The sequence below is a fragment of the Nerophis lumbriciformis genome, linkage group LG01 (assembly GCF_033978685.3).
Source record: "Nerophis lumbriciformis linkage group LG01, RoL_Nlum_v2.1, whole genome shotgun sequence".
Classification (NCBI taxonomy): Eukaryota; Metazoa; Chordata; class Actinopteri; order Syngnathiformes; family Syngnathidae; genus Nerophis; species Nerophis lumbriciformis.
The window spans coordinates 42,763,655-42,783,531 of record NC_084548.2 but is presented as its reverse complement, the minus strand read 5'-3'; the positions used below and the strand labels follow the sequence as shown (position 1 = coordinate 42,783,531).

Here is a 19,877-nt window from a genome sequence, read left to right as displayed (position 1 = left end):
TTATGTGTGTTCTCTCCTGAACAAAACACAGTACAGAATATATGCTTATTATTAGATCACCCGCAATACTGGGAGGAGGAGATGCAAATATAATCATTTAACGCTCGCAATGTGATTTATCAAGACTAAAACTGTTCTATGTTTAAAATGCAAGCACAAACTGGCACTGTTACGCACAAATGGCTGTAAAAAAGGAGGCGGTTCTTGGCGTTAAAGCGAATGATGACGTAGACGTTGAAGTAATTTAGAAGGCTGTTTACTATTGGTCTTTGTCAAAAAGTTTACACGACAGAAGACTCTATTTTGTGAAACTGAAAGACATACAAAAACTTGTTTTATATATGTACAAAATATTTGACAAATGTTCACATTAAATCAAAATACACAGCAAAATTAGCAGCTATGTTGCATACAGAATAGAATGTTAACTTTTAGCATTAGCTTATATATTGTAACAAGTATACACCATCAATGAACTTGCACAAATGTCATAATTTGGATACACTTACAAAGCTTCTTCAAGGCTCAACAACGGTGATGCAAAGCTTCAGAGAGAAATGTTTGTAGAGCACATTGTCTCACACAAAATGGAAAAACAAGATGGCTGCTCTGACCTTCGACCTTTATCAGGTGACATTGACAGCCAAATGGGCGTCTAACTGAAATTATTTCCCTAAACCACCACCGAGGGGCGCTGTGTAGCATTACAGAATATATGCTGATTATTAGATCACCCACCATACTTGGAGTAGAAGATGCGAATATAATCATTTAGCGCTCGCAATGTGATTTATCAAGAGTAAAACTGTTCTGTGGCCACTGTTTTGCCTCTAAATTTAGCATGTTTAAAATGCGTGCGCAAACTGGCACAGTTACGCACAAATGACTGTAAAAAAGATCGAGCTGCAAAGACAGACGATTTGATCGTCGTAAGTGTGTGTCAACATATTTGTACTGCCATAAATACAAATAACAAACATCTCATCCATACAGCAACATCGTTTTTAATTTTATATCTGCTAGATGATTTAAGGGGATAATTCAAACAAATTGAATTGATTCGTTTTGGTGTTAGTTCTTTTTCATATTGAATGTGTATCGTATACTTTTTTTCCCCAAGCTTTGAACCCTGCGGCTTATTAAACAGTGCGGCTAATTTATGGATTTTTCTTTGCTAGCGGCCACAAAGTTATGTGTTCAATAAATAATAGTTAGTAGTGTGATGTCTGTAGGAGTGTTTTTATGCATATTTGTGGGTTATTATTTACATGTAATCAAGTTAGCGTCGTTAGCATTAGCGAATATGCTAACTTGTTAAGTGTCTGTGTTAGTATTAACTTGCAATGGCATTCTTTTTATATTTTTTCAGTTTCGTAAATTTCACCAAAATGTCATTGAGGAGTTTTTGATTGGTTTAGCTGATTGGAGAAATAGCTGTTTTGTTTGATCAGTTGCTTTACTGCTGTGACAGGCACCTTTTGGAAACAAATTAAGGTATGTAAATTAACATTAACAAAATATTTTGCACCAGTCTGCGGCTTATAGTGCGTTGCGGTTAATACATGTAAACATTTTTACTACTTATAAAATTTGGTGGGTGCGGCTTAAATATTTTCTAGAAAATATGTACTGTTTCTATCAAATACTCTACAGTAGATAAATTGTTTCTGGATCATTCCAGACACACCACTACAGCGGCGCCTCCCGGATCACACTTTCAGCGTGGTAAAAATAGGTTCTGTTGTCTAGATCGGAGTTCTTCACAACCGTATTTTTCGGAGTATAAGTCGCACCTGCCGAAAATGCATAATAAAGGAGGAAAAAAACATATATAAGTCGCATTGGAGTACAAGTCGCATTTTTGGGGGAAATTTATTTGATAAAACCCAATACCAAGAATAGACATTTGGAAGGCAATTTAAAATAAATAAAGAATAGTGAACAACAGGCTGAATAAGTGTACGTTATATGACGCATAAATAACCAACTGAGAACGTGCCTGGTATGTTAACGTAACATATTATGGTAAGAGTCATTCAAATAACTATAACATATAGAACATGATATACGTTTACCAAACAGTCTGTCACTCCTAATCGCTAAATCCCATGAAATCTTATACATCTAGTCTCTTACGTGAATGAGCTAAATAATGTTGTTTGATATTTTACGGTAATGTGTTAATAATTTCACACATAAGTCGCTCCTGAGTACAAGTTGCACCCCCGGCCAAACTATATGAAAAAAACTGCGACTTATTGTCCGAAAAGTACAGTATATCTTCCAGAAAAGGTGGTCTGTGCTGCATATTCCACAACATATGCATGAATGTGAAGAAAAATGAGTGTCTCCTTGGGCACAGGCGGTAGCACATGCAAAAACCTAATTTAAATAGGGCGGTCTGCATCACTTTTGCACTTGTTAATTGTACATGCAGATCACAGGCAACAAGCCCACTAAAAGTACACACAATTTTATAATATCCACACGCTTTTTAGCTTGCGGTATTTGCATACTTGCCAACCTTGAGACCTCTGATTTCAGGAGGTGGGGGGTGGGGAGGGGGGCATGGTTGGGAGCGTGGTTAAGAGGGGAGGAGTATATTTACAGCTAGAATTCACCAAGTCAAGTATTTTATATATATATATATATATATATATATATATATATATACACACACACACACAGGTAAAAGCCAGTAAATTAGAATATTTTGAAAAACTTGATTTATTTCAGTAATTGCATTCAAAAGTTAAAGTTAAAGTTAAAGTACCAATGATTGTCACACACACACTAGGTGTGGCGAAATTATTCTCTGCATTTGACCCATCACCCTTGATCACCCCCTGGGAGGTGAGGGGAGCAGTGGGCAGCAGCGGTGGCTGCGCCCGGGAATCATTTTGGTGATTTAACCCCCAATTCCAACCCTTGATGCTGAGTGCCAAGCAGGGAGGTAATGGGTCCCATTTTTATAGTCTTTGTTATGACTCGGCCGGGGTTTGAACTCCCAACCTACCGATCTCAGGACGGACACTCTAACCACTAGGCCACTGAGTAGGTAAGGTGTAACATGTACATTATATTTATTCATTGCACACAGACTGATGCATTCAAATGTTTATTTCATTTAATTTTGATGATTTGAAGTGGCAACAAATGAAAATCCAAAATTCCGTGTGTCACATGAAGTGCTCTAAAACTTGCTGGTAGACGGCTGCGTTGACCCTGGATCTCAGGAAACAGAGTGGACCGACACCAGCAGATGACATGGCACCCCAAACCATCACCCAACCATGCAAATTTTGCATTTCCTTTGGAAATCGAGGTCCCAGAGTCTGGAGGAAGACAGGAGAGGCACAGGATCCACGTTGCCTGAAGTCTAGTGTAAAGTTTCCACCATCAGTGATGGTTTGGGGTGCCATGTCATCTGCTGGTGTCGGTCCACTCTGTTTCCTGAGATCCAGGGTCAACGCAGCCGTCTACCAGCAAGTTTTAGAGCACTTCATGCTTCCTGCTGCTGACCTGCTCTATGGAGATGGAGATTTTAAGTTCCAACAGGACTTGGCGCCTGCACACAGCGCAAAATCTACCCGTGCCTGGTTTACGGACAATGGTATTTCTGTTCTAAATTGGCCCGCCAACTCCCCTGACCTTAGCCCCATAGAAAATCTGTGGGGTATTGTGAAAAGGAAGATGCAGAATGCCAGACCCAAAAACGCAGAAGAGTTGAAGGCCACTATCAGAGCAACCTGGGCTCTCATAACACCTGAGCAGTGCCAGAAACTCATCGACTCCATGCCACGCCGCATTAATGCAGTAATTGAGGCAAAAGGAGCTCCAACCAAGTATTGAGTATTGCACATGCTCATATTTTTCATTTTCATACTTTTCAGTTGGCCAACATTTCTAAAAATCCCTTTTTTGTATTAGCCTTAAGTAATATTCTAATTTTGTGACACACGGAATTTTGGATTTTCATTTGTTGCCACTTCAAATCATCAAAATTAAATGAAATAAACATTTGAATGCATCAGTCTGTGTGCAATGAATAAATATAATGTACAAGTTACACCTTTTGAATGCAATTACTGAAATAAATCAAGTTTTTCAAAATATTCTAATTTACTGGCTTTTACCTGTATATAGTATAGCAGTTGTGCACTGCACTCTCTAAAAGCCTTAGATGTTATTGTCACATATGCATGTACAGTAGATGGCAGTATTGTCCTGTTTAAGAGTGTCACAACATTGCTGTTTACGGCAGACGAACTGCTTTACGGTAGACAAAAACGTGACTGCTGTTGTTGTGTGTTGTTACCGCGCTGGAAGGACGATAATGAAACTGCCTAACAATAAACCCACATAAGAAACCAAGAACTCGCCCTCGATCATTCTACAGTTATAACGTGATTGGGCAGGCACGCTGTTTATATTGTGGGAAAGCGGACGTGAGAACAGACTGTTGACACGTCACTCAGGTCCGCATGGAGCTGGAGCCCACTCCAGCTCCGCCTGAATTCCGGGAGATTTTCGGGAGAAAATTTGTCCCGGGAGGTTTTTGGGAGAGGCGCTAAATTTCGGGAGTCTCCCGGAAAATCCGGGAGGGTTGGCAAGTATGGGTATTTGGATCTTAGTAGATCAGACTCTCCAATTTCTTAAATGTACTATTTAGTATTACTTCAAATGAATGAGCCTTCAAAACAAGAATGTCAGATGGAATGAATAGATCTAGTCAGTCTGTGAAGTACCTGCACCAATGACGTCGTTGATTGACAATACTTCCTTAAAGTGCCCCCTTCACTCCCCACGCCTCCTTCCCAACCAGCATGTTCGTCTCCACGGTAACGGACTCCTCGCCGTCCTACGAGTGGTCACTGGTGACCCCCCCTGGCACTGGCCCCACTAACGGCACAGAGTGGCACCGTGACACGCTGCTGGTGGTGGCTGAGGTGATCGTGCTGGCGGTCATCCTGGTTATGGCGTTGCTTGGCAACAGATTGGTGCTCGTGGTGTTGCTGAGAAGGAGACGATTTCACAACCCGCTCCATCAGTTCATGCTCAATCTCTGCTTGGCCGACCTGGTGGTGGCGCTGTTCCAGGTGATGCACACATTTTGAGGGCATGACGGTATGATGTCACACAGCACTGATTTAAACTGTTTTTGCGCATTTTTTTGGGATATGAAACTTTTTGGTTTTACTCTGATCAGTGGATAGAAAAACGCTCACATAATTGTATGCTGGCACGCAAGCCCTGGGAGGCGAACCTGAAATCAGATTGGTTGAAGAAACAGCCCTTTTGATAATATAGTTTAAGTGACACGGGCCTGCACTTCTGATTCTGCAGGTCCTGAGCAAATCACATGGACATTTTTAAAATTCTCCATTTCCCTTCACACAATTTTAGACAATAAATTGACCTTTGATGCCAACACTGACCGTATTTGTAAGAAGGCCAATCAGAGGCTGTTTTTCTTGAGGAGACTGAGGGGCTTTCAGGTTGATAGGACACTGATGAGTATGTTCTATTCATCTTGTATCGAGTCTATTTTAACTTATTCTATCACTTCCTGGTTTGGTAACCTCAGTGTGGCCAATAAAAACAGACTAGGTGGTATATTCAAGGTGTGCCAAAAGACCATAGGCACTACCTTGAACCCCCTGAACCAGATCTATCAGGCCAGAGTCATCCAAAAGGCAAAGGCCATTCTGGTCAACCCTCAGCACCCTCTCTTCTCAGAGTTTAGACTCTTGCCCTCAGGATGCAGGTATGCCCCTAGTAATAGAAAGGCCAAAAACAACAGATACATAAAATCCTTTGTTCCTTCAGCTGTTGACTTTATAAATGAGCTTCTTAAACAAGCTTCTATCTATCTATCTAGCTGCTATGCAGTCACTTTAGTGGGAAGCGACGTGTGATGATTAGTTTTTATTGTATTACAAATGTTTTTAGTTTTTAGCTCAATGCCTTCATGATGGTTTGTATGTTGTATGTATTTGTACCTTGTTTTACTGTTGTACCTCGTTTTTACTTTTGTACCTTGTTTTTTACTGTTGTACCTCGTTTTTACTGTTGAACCTTGTTTTTAATGACTACTGCTGCAAACCAAATTGTCCCTCAGAGACAAAGATTTTCTAAGTCTAAGTCTTCCTTCCACTGTGTCAAGGTGCTGCCCCAGCTAGTTTGGGACACCAAGGGGCGCTTTCCTGGCCCAGATGTCTTGTGTCGCCTGGTGAAATACCTTCAAGTCCTAGGGATGTTCGCCTCCTCCTACATGATCGTTGCCATGACAATAGATCGCCATTATGCCATCTGTTGCCCCCTGCTGGCGCACCGTAGCTGGGCCACCCAGCGATGGAACAGCCTCACACTGCTGGCCTGGGGACTGTCACTGCTGCTCAGTCTGCCACAGGTAGGGAGTACTATTACTATCAAGAATACTGTATTTACTTAATCAAAAACATAGCCATCCATCCATCCATCTTCTTTTGCTTATCCGAGGTCGGGTTGCGGGCACAGCAGCCTAAGCAGAAAAGCCCAGACTTCCCTCTCCCCAGCCACTTTGTCCAGCTCCTCCCGGGGCATCCTGAGGCGTTCCCAGGCCAGCCGGGAGACATAGTCTTCCCAACGTGTCCTGGGTCTTCCCCGTGGCTTCTTACCGTTCGGACGTGGTATCCTGACCAGATGCCCGAACCACCTCATGTGGCTCCTCTCGATGTGGAGGAGCAGCGGCTTTACTTTGAGCTCCCCCCGGATGACCGAGCTTCTCACCCTATCTCTAAGGGAGAGCCCCGCCACCTGGCAGAGGAAACTAATTTTGGCCGCTTGTACCCGTGATCTTGTCCTTTCGGTCATAACCCAAAGCTCATGACCATAGGTGAGGATGGGATTGTGGATCGACCGGTAAATTGAGAGCTTTGCCTTCCGGCTCAGCTCCTTCTTCACAACAGAACGATACAGCGTCCGCATTACTGAAGATGCCGCAAGGGTACACCTGTCGATTACACGATCCACTCTTACCTCACTCGTGAACAAGACTCCGGGGTACTTGACCTCCTCCACTTGGGGCAAGATCTCCTCCCAAACCTGAAGATGGCACTTCAAGCTTCAATATACATTAAAGATGATTTTGATTTAGTTTATTTTTTTACATTTTTGTTCGTAATATTTCATTTATTGTTCTGATTCGATGTAAGTGCAGGTCAGGGTAACTTCTGTTGTGTACCAGTAGAGTGGAAAAACAAGTTGACTTTATATGCTTATTTGTTTTTCATACATTAAACCATTTACAATTGTATTTACAATCCGCAAAGTATGTGAAAATAAACACCACAAAATGCCACAATATCAGTCAGCCATTTTGAATATTCCGCTCCGAAAACCTTCGGCTATTTCCGAAGATTGACGTCACTGTAGTAATGCTTCTACACTCTGGCCATATTATCAGATCAGTCATACTGGAAATACACACACATTAGAAAGGGATGTGCTGTCTGTCATTTACAATAATTATGTAAAACAAGAACACGTTTGCCTTTTTTTTTTTGCATTCGAAATCATAAATAAATAGCTAACAAATGATTTAACAGATCAAGGCTCCTCTATTGGGCCCATTATAACCTGTCTAAAAACTTCCGGAAACCATTAACAATATTCCATTTACATGTCATGACCTGAAAATAAACAAATATGATTGATATTTATATTATAAGCACCAACGGAAAAGGCCTATTTTAGTGTTGCATTGATAGCATTGAGCTAATGCTAGCTTACGCTGCTATTGTTGACACACTGAGCCGGCGGTTGCTTCTGCTTCGTCTAAAACTTGCTAAAAGTTCATTCTAGATTATAATTCATGCATCTCTCACCTGGTAGTAGACAAATGTGACCATTGACCAAGAGGCTGGTCGACTTTGACATCCCCCGAGATGGCAAAAAAGACGAAAGGACACTTCTTGTTTTTAAAACCTTTGTGAGGATTGTGATTGAACCTTCATCTAAACTGAATTATTTGGTGTCCTGTCGGTCGGCATCACAGAGAGAGAGTGGAAATATTACAGTAAGTGTTTGTTTTGTCATAGTTAGTTTATATGTTTAGCACCCAGTAATGCGGTTGATGCTAAGTCATAACAAAGGTGCATCCGTTTAGCACTTGGCTTCTAAAACTTATTGATCATCCTCTTTGTGTTCGGGCTCTTAGTATACAGTGCTGGATCATACATGTTCCCAATGTAATTGTTGTTGGCTCTCACAAAGTCTGCTTGATCAGCATTGTTGTTGATGGGGAAGGGATCTGTGGTTCCTAGCGCGACATTACGTGACTGGCTTCCTCGTTATCTTTCAAGATGGCTCGGGAATCTCTGTGAGATTGAAACTATTTTGATCATATCTATTTATTTGCAAACTTAGGAAGACTTTTGGTGTCATAAATCAGATATATATCATAATAGCTTCAATATAGAGACAACTTGTTTTTCCACTCTACTGGTACTTTAATTATCTTGAATGTATGAAAAGTACAACTAAAGTTTGATTGATTGCTATTGTAACATATGTTCAAGGTGATACACTTTTCCTCCATCAGTGATCTTGTCTCTCTGCATGCTTGCTGTCCAGGTTTTCATCTTCTCTCGTTCAGAAGTGGCCCCTGGGGTCTACGAATGCTGGGGCAACTTTGCCGAATCCTGGGGTCTTAAGGCTTATGTGACATGGATGACACTGGCAGTCTTTATCATCCCCGTCTTCATCATCACTGTGTGTCAGGTAACACTCATCAAATCCATACACAATCTAGTAGTTAAGGTTACATTTTACTAAACCAGGGGGATATTCCAGGTACGAGGTTCAACAAACTCTGAGTTTAAACCTAAAGTCTGAGTTGATTTGCCCTAGGATGGGAACCTCCGAGTGCATTCTTACTCATAAATTAACGTACAGTGAACAAAAATATAAATGCAACACTTGTTTTTGCTCCCATTTTTCATGAGTTGAACTCAAAGATGTAAAACTTTGACTACACAAAAGACCTATTCCTCTCAAATATTGTTAACAAATCTCTGTAAATCTGTGTTCGTGAGCATTTCTTCTTTGCCAAGATAATCCATCCCACCTCACAGGTGTGGCATGTCAAGATGCTGATTAAACAGCATTATTATTGCACAGGTGTGCCTTAGGCTGCCCACAATAAAAGGGCTCTTTGAATTGTACAGTTTTATCACACAGCACAATGTCACAGATGTGACAAGTTTTGAGGGAGCATGCAGTTGGCATGCAGACTGCAGGAAAGTCCACCAGAGCTGTTGCCCGTGAATTGAATGTTCATTTCTCCAAAGGCGTTTCAGAGAATTTGGCAGTACATCCAACCGGCCTCACAACTGCAGGCCACGTGTAACCACATCAGCCCAGGACTTCAACATACAGTAGGTGCACCTCCGTGATTAGCCACCCGGACAGCTGCTACAAAAATTGGTTTGCATAACCAAAGAATGTCTGCACAAACTGTGAGAAACCATCTCAGGGAAGCTCCTCTGCATGCTCATCGTCCTCATCGAGGTCTCGACCTGACTGCAGTTAGTCGTCGTAACCGACTTGAGTGGGCAAATGCTCACATTTGATGGCGTCTGGGACATTAGAGAGGTGTTCTCTTCACGGATGTATCCCAGTTTTCACTGTTCAGGGCACATGGCAGCCAACTTGTGTGGCGTTGCGTGAGAGAGCGGTTTGCTGATGTCAACGTTGTGAATCGAGTGGCCCATGGTGGGGTTGAGGTTATGGTATGGCAGACGTATGTTAAGGAAAACAAACAAGTGCATTTTATTGATATCATTTTGAATGCACAGAGATACTGTGACGAGATCCTGAGGCCCATTGTTTTGCCATTCACCCGAGACCATCTCCTTATATTGCAGCATGACAATGCACGGCCCCATGTTGTAAGGATCTGTACAACAATCCTGGAAGCTGAAAACGTCCCAGTTCTTGCATGGCCAGCAGACTCACCGGACATGTCACCCATTGAGTATGTTTGGGATGCTGTGGATCGGCGTATACAACAGTGTGTTCCAGTTCCTGCCAATATCCAGCAACTTCGCACAGCCATTGAAGAGTAGACCAACATTCCACAGGCCACAATCAACAACCTGATTAAGTTTTTGCGAAAGAGATGTGTTGCACTTTGTGAGGCATGTGGTGGTCACACCAGATACTGACTGCTTTTCTCACCCTCCCGCCCCCATACCTCAAAAAAGCAACATTGCCCATTTCAGAGTGGCCTTTTATTGTGGGCAGCCTAAGGCACACCTGTGCAATAATCATGCGGTTTAATCAGCATCTTGATATGCCACACCTGTGAGATGGGATGGATTATCTTGGCAAAGAAGAAATGCTCACGAACACAGATTCAAACAGATCTGTGAACAATATTTAAGAGGAATATGTATTTTGTGTGTTTTACATATTTGGGTTCAACTCATGAAAAATAGGAGCAAAAACAAATGTTGCGTTTCTTTGCTCGTCAAAACTTTATTGTAGATCATAAATCATGCATCTTATTCTGAAAAGTTGGTAGACTTTGACAGCCAATTTAGACCCGGAAATGGCGAAAACGACAAAGACGCTTGGATTCATCTCCCTTTTTCTTCGCGAGGATTATGAGTCATTCTTCATCTAAACAGGAATATATCAACATCCTAGCAGTCGGCATCCTAATGACAGCAGACCTTGTACAGTAAGTGATGTTTTATTATGTTTATTGGCACTCATAAAGTATGCAGTGATTTTTAATCAGTGATGGAGTTGAAAATAAAAGTGAAAGTTGTGATGCGTTTTTTGAAATTAGCAAAATCCATAAATATTATAAATGTGCTTGTTACTACATAACAGTATTTACAGCATGCATATAAAACCTTTAAGTACCAGTAGAGTGGAAAAACAAGTTGCCTCTATATTGAAATTATCATATATATCTGATTTATGACACCTAAAGACTTAAAGTTTACAAATAAATATATTTGATCAAAATAGTATCAATCTCACTGAGATTTCTGAGCCATTTTGAGAGATAATGAGGAAGCCAGTCACATGACGTAGGAGGTAGGAACCGCAGATCCCTTCCTCACCAACTATGAAAAATCATGCAGACTTTGTGAGAGCCAACGACGATTACTTTGGGCAAAATTATGATCCAGGACCTTATATTGTTGATCCTGAATATAAGAAGGATGATCTACAAGTTTTAGAAGCTCTGCTATACAAGTCCAGCTTCAGTGAAATACTAAGCATCATGTAGCAGTATTGCTAAATGCTAATTAAGAAATACAAACTACAAAAATAATAAAACGATAGCTTACTGTACAATGTCTGCTCTTTGATGATGACTGATAGGATGTCCATATCTATTTAAGAAATCCTGTCAGGTTCACAGAGTAAGTTGCCATGGTAACTGACTGAGTTTGATCTGCTTCTCTTTGTTTGAACAGAAAAAACGGGACTTTCCCTCATCTCAGATGTTATATACTCAGAGTTTACACTCAACCTGCTTTCTGGAATATTTCTGGCCTATTCATGATTTGATCAAGAAGTTACATTCTCAAAAAACTAAAGAACAGTGAAACAATGTTTATGTTAAAACATAAGTTACCATGTTCAGTGTAATACTTGTCATAATGGAGGGTGCAGAGCCAGACATGATATATATATAGATATATATATATATCTATATATATATATATGTATGTGTGGGAAAAAAATCACAAGACTACTTCATCTCTACAGGCCTGTTTCATGAGGGGTTCCCTCAATCATCAAAAAAAAAATCTCCTGATGATTGAGGGAACCCCTCATGAAACAGGCCTGTAGAGATGAAGTAGTCTTGTGATTTTTTTCCCACACATACATATATTGCGGTCTACTACGGTATCGAGCACTATTTTTTGGATAACCTTATTAAGACATATATATATATATATATATATATATATATATATATATATATATATATATATATATTATTATTATTATTATTATTATTGCCACAACCAGAATAGGACTCTGAACACAGATGCAGGATTTCAGAAGCAGTTATTTATTCTGACAAGGGAAGGGGTCCAAAACAGGCTATCACAATAGATCTAACCTGACCACTAAACTTACAAAACTATTAACTCAAAACGCTCCGGCTATGGAGGGAAAAAGGTGCTAAGAACAAAAACTACCAAATACTACAAAAGGCGCTCCAACGGAGGCGATGATAGGAAGTTAATCTTACCTGACAAAAGTTACAAACCAAGAATCTCCCGTGGATCAAAAAGGCACACAAAAACGTGGTTATGGCTGTGGACAAGACTGAGGCAAAGGAACGCTGGAGGTACGCACAAGAAGATACAAAAACACTCTGGCACAGGACAGAAGGAGGACGATACATTTATACACATGAGGGAGGGTGACACAGGTGGGCACAATCAAGCAATCAGGAAAGACATCAGACCAGTGATACAGGAGGAAGAGCAAGTGATCCGAAACAAGAGGGAGAGTTAGCATTTCAAAATAAAACAGGAAATGACAAGACAACCTGAAACCAGACGAAACCGAGACAAGACTTCACCCAGGTGACATCTCGATACAATCAAAAATGTTAGTCAAAGATCTTATACAACCAAAAACATCAGTCAAATATTGTCTATATAAGCAAAAATATCAATCATAGATTTTCTATATAAACAAAAATGCAAGTCAAAGATCCGCTCTATAACTAAAAACATTAGTCAGATTTTCTTTATAACCAAAAACAGGAGTCAAAGATCCTCAATCAACCAAAAATGTTCATTCCTCTCCTGTCAAGTTGTGAAGTGAACTCTCAGTCAGGGCTGACTTGATTTACCGTGTGGTCCTGTGCAACATCATATTATAACATTATAAACAGGTGCGCATCTTCAAGGAGATTGAGAACAATCTTTATCTGAAGTCGGAGCACCGCCAGCGTTCTTCCTCCCTTCGTCCTTCCAGAGCAGACAGCCAGAGAGGAGTAGGAGGAGAAGAAGGAGGGAGAGGAAGAGGACGGTCCAGTCTGTCTCTTTATGTTCCACCAATCATATTCAACAACACTGGATCCACCTGCCAGCCTCCTCTCAGCACGACCCCCCACTGTGTCATCAATACTCACATGGATGTGCACACAGGTGATGGACATGAAGGATTTTGTTGTTTTTGCTTTGTCTTTTAAATTGGTCTTTGAATTACTGTGGCAGCAGTGCAGCTTGATGTGCTGCCGGAGCCTGCAGCGCCCCCTATTGTCTGTGCTTCACCTGCTCGCCAAAGAGGAGGAGGAGAGGCGATAGCAGCCATGTCCAAGACAGTGAAGATGACTCTGGTCATTGTGCTCGTTTACTGCCTGTGCTGGGCTCCCTTCTTCAGTGTGCAGCTGTGGGCTGCCTGGGACCCCGATCCACCTGAGAGTGGTGCATATGCACACACACACACACACACACACACACACACACACACACACACACACACACACACACACACACACACACACACACACACACACACACACACACACACACACACACACACACACACACACACATTCACGTATGTGTTACCCTCTTGAGACCTCCAAATAATGCCTACCTGTACCTCTTTAGGACCACCCTTTCTAGATATATAAAGATTTGTATTTACAACATTAATAATATATACATACTATGCAAAAGTTGTGAAAAATTAGTTGGAATTTTACAAGAAAAAGGTCACAATTTCACAAGAAACACTTAGAATTTTGGCAGTGTTATAATAAAAGTTGTAATTTTACCCAACGCAAGTCAACATTTTACAAGAAAAACTGAACATTTGTGCAATGTTATGATAAAAGTTGGAATTGTACTCAATAACAGTCGCAATTTTACAAGAAAATTTAAAAATGTTGGCAATTTTATGAAAAGAGTCGTAATTTTACTTGACGAAAGTCACAATTTTATAAGAAAACTTTAACATTTTGGCAATATTTTAATAATAATCGGAATTTTACTTGGCAAAATTAGGACAAAAGTCATAATTTTACTCAAAAAATTTCACTATTTTACAAGAACAACAACAAATTGGCAATATTGTGAAAAAAGTCAGAATTTTGTATGACAAATGTCACCATTTTGCAGTAAAAAGTAATAATTTTACAAGAAAATATTGCAATATTACAGAAACGGAAAGAAGATGAGAAATTATTCCCAATTTTATAAGAAAAAAGTCGACACATTGTGAGAAAAAGACTGCCTTTTTTTGTTTGTAATTGGTTTTTAATCTTCATTATTTACTTCAAGTTATTACAGTATGTCTCTATATACATTTTTTAAAAATGTTTAAAAATTTTGGCCAAAGGGGGCGCATTTCAATTTCTTACACACACTTGTTATTACATATGTTGGCCAGAGGGGGAGCACTTAAAATTTTTTACACACAGTTGTTATTTCATATGTTAACCAGAGGGTGAGTACTTTTAAGACTGACACAGTCAATTTAAAAAATCCCTCCTTTTTGGGACCACCCTAATTTTGATAGGTTTCACCACCAGGGCTGCAAATGAGATCTCTATTTTTTTTTTGTTGTAATGTGCCTAAGGCCGATGACAAACGAGTCACGGACCACAGATGGCCCCTGTGCCGCACTTTGGGCAACCAAGCTGTAGAAGCTAACTGTTAATGGCCACTGTAGTCTTAGTACCGTAGTGCATTTGTTCATCCTATGGTCACGTATGGGACGCGGGTTGTCTTACGTCAGCACCGGAAGGCGTAAAATCAGCTGTTCACCTGGCGGGTTTTTTCGTGGATGAATAGGGAAGGCCTTCTTTAGCTGCCATCTTGTTTTATCATACATTGCTGCCTTTGCACCTGTCAATGTTAACTTTTGTATGCACATCAAATCAACAAAAAATCCTGACTTTGGAGCAATGTTCACAGACTCTATTATTTGGCTCTCGATTAGATGCAATGGTTTTCCGTATTGGGACCATGATTTCGGTTCTGACTTGTTCACCGGTCCTAGTATGGAAGGCAATTTTCCTTGTTGATGTCTCAAGAAGGGTAAAAATACAAGAACACTCACATACATACATACATACGTACATACGTACTTACGTATGTATGTATGTAAACCCGAATGCTTAAAATAATTAATTAGAATAAGCAGTGTAAACTTAAAAAGTTGTTCAAAGTTGTACTTACTTAAAAATGTTGAGTGTGAGTAACATTTTCCTTTTTTTTTTTAAAGTTTATTAAACTTGTTATTTTTAATTAATAATAACTTGTTTGCAGATTATGTAACTGCTACTCAAAATAATTAACTCAGTTACTTAAAACTCAGTGGATTAAACAAAATGTTGTCTTAATTTGAAAGAACAAATCATTAATTCGAATCAAGAATAAATTAAGAATGAATCAATCGCATTATATTATTATTATACTCTGTGTATGTATGTATATATAAATTATTACATGCACACACACTCACTCACTCACACACTCACACACACACACACACACGCACACACACACACACACACACACACACACACACACACACACACACACACACACACACACACACACACACACACACACACACACACACACACACACACACACACACACACACACACACACACACACAACAGAGGAAGTGCTTTTATTTTGTAGCATTTGCGTGCACTTCCTCTATCGGCAGCAGACATGAGGAGGAACATTTGTGAGTTGGCTTAATTGGTAAGTTTAATTAAATTATAATTTAAAAGTACATTTAACAAACTCCAAAAATGTACGATCTGACATACTCAAATATTGAAGTTTATGAACTCAAATAATATGTGGCAACTGATTGCATCACTTTTTTTGAGTTCTGCTTACTTATTCGGGTTTACAGTGCACAAACACACACACACACACACACACACACACACACACACACACACACACACACACACACACACACACACACACACACACACACACACACACACACACACACACACACACACACACAGTGACACTTTCAATGAGTGTGTATCCTGTGTGTGTGCAGGTGCAGTGTTCACTCTGCTCATGCTGCTGGCCAGCCTGAACTCCTGCACCAATCCTTGGATCTACTCTGCATTTTCCAACAGCATCTCTCCTGAGCTCCGTCTCCTGCTGCTGTGCCGCACACACGCACAACGCAGAGGTTCTCTACCAAACGACTCAACAGGCACACACACCACCCTGTCGCCTGACACACACACACACAGGGGCGTCGCACCACATTCTAAAGGCCCCCCATTCCACCCTGAACCCAAACGTTTCCGCCCCATACACACACACTTGGCATGTTTACATGCACTAAAAAACTAATTATTGCATGGACTGAAGCCAGCTTTTTAAAAGACGTGTTAAAACCTTAATTAGGTTCTTGACTTTTTAAAGACGGGATTAACATATTTACATAAACACCATAAACAATTTTGTTTAGTTTAAATATAAAAAATCAATATAAAGTGGCCACAATATGAATAAAAAAAAAAAGTAATATAACCTATTATTCACATAAATATAATTATACAACTGTCAAGTTTCCCTTTAGTTCAGAATGTAAAGTAGAGATTAGCTGATTCATGTTTTATTACCAGCAGTGGATAATAGATGATAATACATCATTATCAGAAGTGGGTATAGTAACGCGATACGTTTACTCTGTTACATTTACTTAAGTAACTTTTTGGACAAATTGTACTTGTCAGGGCTGTTTAAATAAAACATCCTTTTTATTTTTACTTTAGTATTTTTGTGAAGAAGAAACTACTTTTACTGGGTTACATTGAGTTTAGTTCCAATCATTACATTTATTTGTATCACAATGATGTGTAATCTATTACCCCGAGAGAGACACGTGGTAGAAAGAGGATGGATGGACAATTAAGGCGTACAACGTTTTAATTTGTCAGTGAGCCTTCTTCCGGCAGGTACTGTCACATGACTCTGTTTCACCAATCCAATGTAAGCACTGGTGACGTTTTACTCCATCCCACCAATCAAACGCTGCCTGCCATTCTACCTGGCCAATAACAAGCCGGTGTTCTGTCAATGTCTGCAACGCCTCCGCTACTAAGCATTTGTGCAAAAATGCAAATACACTATATTGCCAAAAGTATTTGGCCACCTGCCTTGACTCACATATGAACTTGAAGTGCCACCCCATTGCTAACCCATAGGGTTCAATATGATGTCGGTCCACCTTTTGCAGCTATTACAGCTTCAACTGTTCTGGGACGGCTGTCCACAAGGTTGCGGAGGGTGTTAATAGGAATTTTTGACCATTCTTCCAAAAGGGCATTGGTGAGGTCACACACTGATGTTGGCCGAGAAGGCCTGGCTCTCAGTCTCCATTCTAATTCATTCCAAAGGGGTGTTATCGGGTTCAGGTCAGGACTCTGTACAGGCCAGTCAAGTTCATCCACACCAGACTCTGTCATCCATGTCTTTATGGACCTTGCTTTGTGCACTGGTGCACAGTCATGTTGGAAAAGGAAGGGGCCCTCTCCAAACTGTTCCCACAAGGTTGGGAGCATGGAATTGTCTGAAATGTTTTGGTATCCTGGAGCATTCAAAGTTCCTTTCACTGGAACTAAGGGGCCAAGTCAAACTCCTGAAAAACAACCCCACACCATAATTCCTTCTATACCAAATTTCCCATTCGGCACAATGCAGTCCGAAATGTACCGTTCTCCTGGCAACCTCCAAACCCAGACTCGTCCATCAGATTGCCAGATGGAAAAGTGTGATTCATCACTCCAGAGAAGGCGTCTCCACTGCTCTAGAGTCCAGTGGTGACGTGCTTTACACCACTGCATCCCACGCTTTGCAATGAACTTGATGTATGGCTTAGATGCAGCTGTTCGTCCATGGAAACCCATTCCATGAAGCTCTCTACGTACTGTACGTGGGCTAATTAGAATGTCACATGAAGTTTGGAGCTCTGTAGCAACTGACTGTGCAGAAAGTCTTTGCACTATGCGCTTCAGCATCCGCTGACCCCTCTCTGTCAGTGTACGTGGCCTACCACTTGGTGGCTGAGTTGCTGTTGTTCCCAAACTCTTCACTTTTCTTATAATAAAGCCCACAGTTGACTTTGGAATATTTAGGAGAGAGGAAATTTCACGACTGGATTTGTTGCACAGGTGGCGTCCTATGATAGTTCCATGCTGGAAATCACTGAGTTCCCGAGAGCGGCTCATTCTTTCACAAATGTTTGTAGAAACAGTCTCCATGCCTAAGTGCTTGATTTTATACACCTGTGGCCGGGCCAAGTGATTAGGACACCTGATTCTAATCATTTGGATGGGTGGCCAAATACTTTTGGCAATATAGTGTATTTGCTTTGAACAAAATACCCCTGGAAAGCAACTGTCTCGTGTCCCTCTTGTACAAATAAGTATAGTGATTTTAAAATGATGTTTCTTTCATTGTATCTTCTGACCAGCAAGGATGTAGACAATTACTGCGCGAGGAAGTTCCCATTGACGCAAACAAGGGGCGCTTGCATTTTCGTTGTAATCACCGTTTAAACAGGAATATTAATTTCAGTGTAAACAAATACACTGCCAAACTACGACAAGTTGTGTCCGACTACCAAGCGCGGCGTGTGTGTAAAACATTTGCCAGCAACATGACGTGGTAGCATAATTCAATAGAGGGGTTTGGATGTTTTCACATTTCCCACAATGCATTGCCGGTATCCATATTGAAGGGCGGAAGTTAGTGAAACGCTATTTGTCGCTGATAATTTATCCAATAATATTCATAATGCTGACGAAGTGTGCCAGTGTAAACTGCCACAATTGGGGTGGGAGAGATATTCCTACCTTGTATTGTATTCCGAGGCGTATTTCTGGACAAACGGAAGCGGATGAAAAGAAAAGCTACCGGCGAAGGCGAGCATGGGTTGCTGCAATCAACCCAGATGTGACGTGTGACGACTTCCTGTTTGTTAGCATCATTTCAGGTAAAACATTTTGTAAGTCTTCTTTTGTAAGAATCTAAGGTGGGGGAGGTGGGCGGGGTTGCGGGGGCGGGGTTTGGTGGTAGCGGGGGGTGTATATTGTAGCGTCCCGAAAGAGTTAGTGCTGCAAGGGGTTCTGGGTATTTGTTCTGTTGTGTTTATGTTGTGTTACGGTGCGGATGTTCTCCCGAAATGTGTTTGTCATTCTTGTTTGGTGTGGGTTCACAGTGTGGCGCATATTTGTAACAGTGTTAAAGTTGTTTATACGGCCAGCCTCAGTGTGACCTGTATGGCTGTTGACCAAGTATGTAATGCATTCACTTAAGTGTGTGTAAAAGCCGCACATATTATGTGACTGGGTCGGCACGCTGTTTGTATGGAGGAAAAGCGGATGTGACGACAGGTTGTAGAGGACGTTAAAGGCAGTGCCTTTAAGGCACGCCCCCAATATTGTTGTCCGGGTGGAAATCGGGAGGAATTCGGGAGAATGGTTGCCCCGGGAGATTTTCGGGAGGGGCACTGAAATTCGGGAGACTCCTGGGACAATTGGATTGGCAAGTATAGGAAAAACGGAAAATAATTTTTTATATTTTTACAGAGATAAAGACGGATTTCCGACTGAAGACAGAAAAATCACATGCCTGTTTCTTTATACACGATTCTGTCCCCTGAACACCACGTAGGCAACTTAGGTAAAGCATGTATCATTCTCTTCTACTGTGTTTACATTCCCACATAGCCAAACAAGATGAAATGACTACAATCGCTTCCTAGTGTACGAGAGGCACACTGCGTATGGCCAATAGTCACATTAGAGCTAAGAGCATGGAAACTAGGATAAGGCTTTATTCATCCCACAA

General features: G+C 40.9%; 1 protein-coding gene across 1 annotated transcript; it reads left to right on the top strand.

Annotated features, from left to right (window-relative positions):
- The first annotated feature begins 4,826 nt into the window (after nucleotides 1-4,826).
- Nucleotides 4,827-17,973, top strand: LOC133612244 (vasopressin V2 receptor-like). The gene is made up of 6 exons (XM_061969479.1): nucleotides 4,827-5,099; nucleotides 6,167-6,412; nucleotides 8,617-8,763; nucleotides 12,920-13,061; nucleotides 13,317-13,454; nucleotides 16,069-17,973. Exons 1-6 carry the CDS (start codon nucleotides 4,827-4,829, stop codon nucleotides 16,371-16,373), a joined length of 1,251 nt encoding a protein of 416 aa, XP_061825463.1. The 3' UTR covers nucleotides 16,374-17,973.
- The last annotated feature ends 1,904 nt before the right edge of the window (nucleotides 17,974-19,877 follow it).

Coding starts and splice junctions, on each gene's coding strand:
- LOC133612244 (XM_061969479.1), top strand. CDS start 4,827: ATGTTCGTCTCCACGGTAACGGACTCCTCGCCGTCCTACGAGTGGTCA. Junction 8,764..12,919: donor TCATCATCACTGTGTGTCAG/GTAACACTCATC, acceptor CATTATAAACAG/GTGCGCATCTTCAAGGAGAT. Junction 13,062..13,316: donor GAGAGGAAGAGGACGGTCCA/GTCTGTCTCTTT, acceptor CTCGCCAAAGAG/GAGGAGGAGAGGCGATAGCA.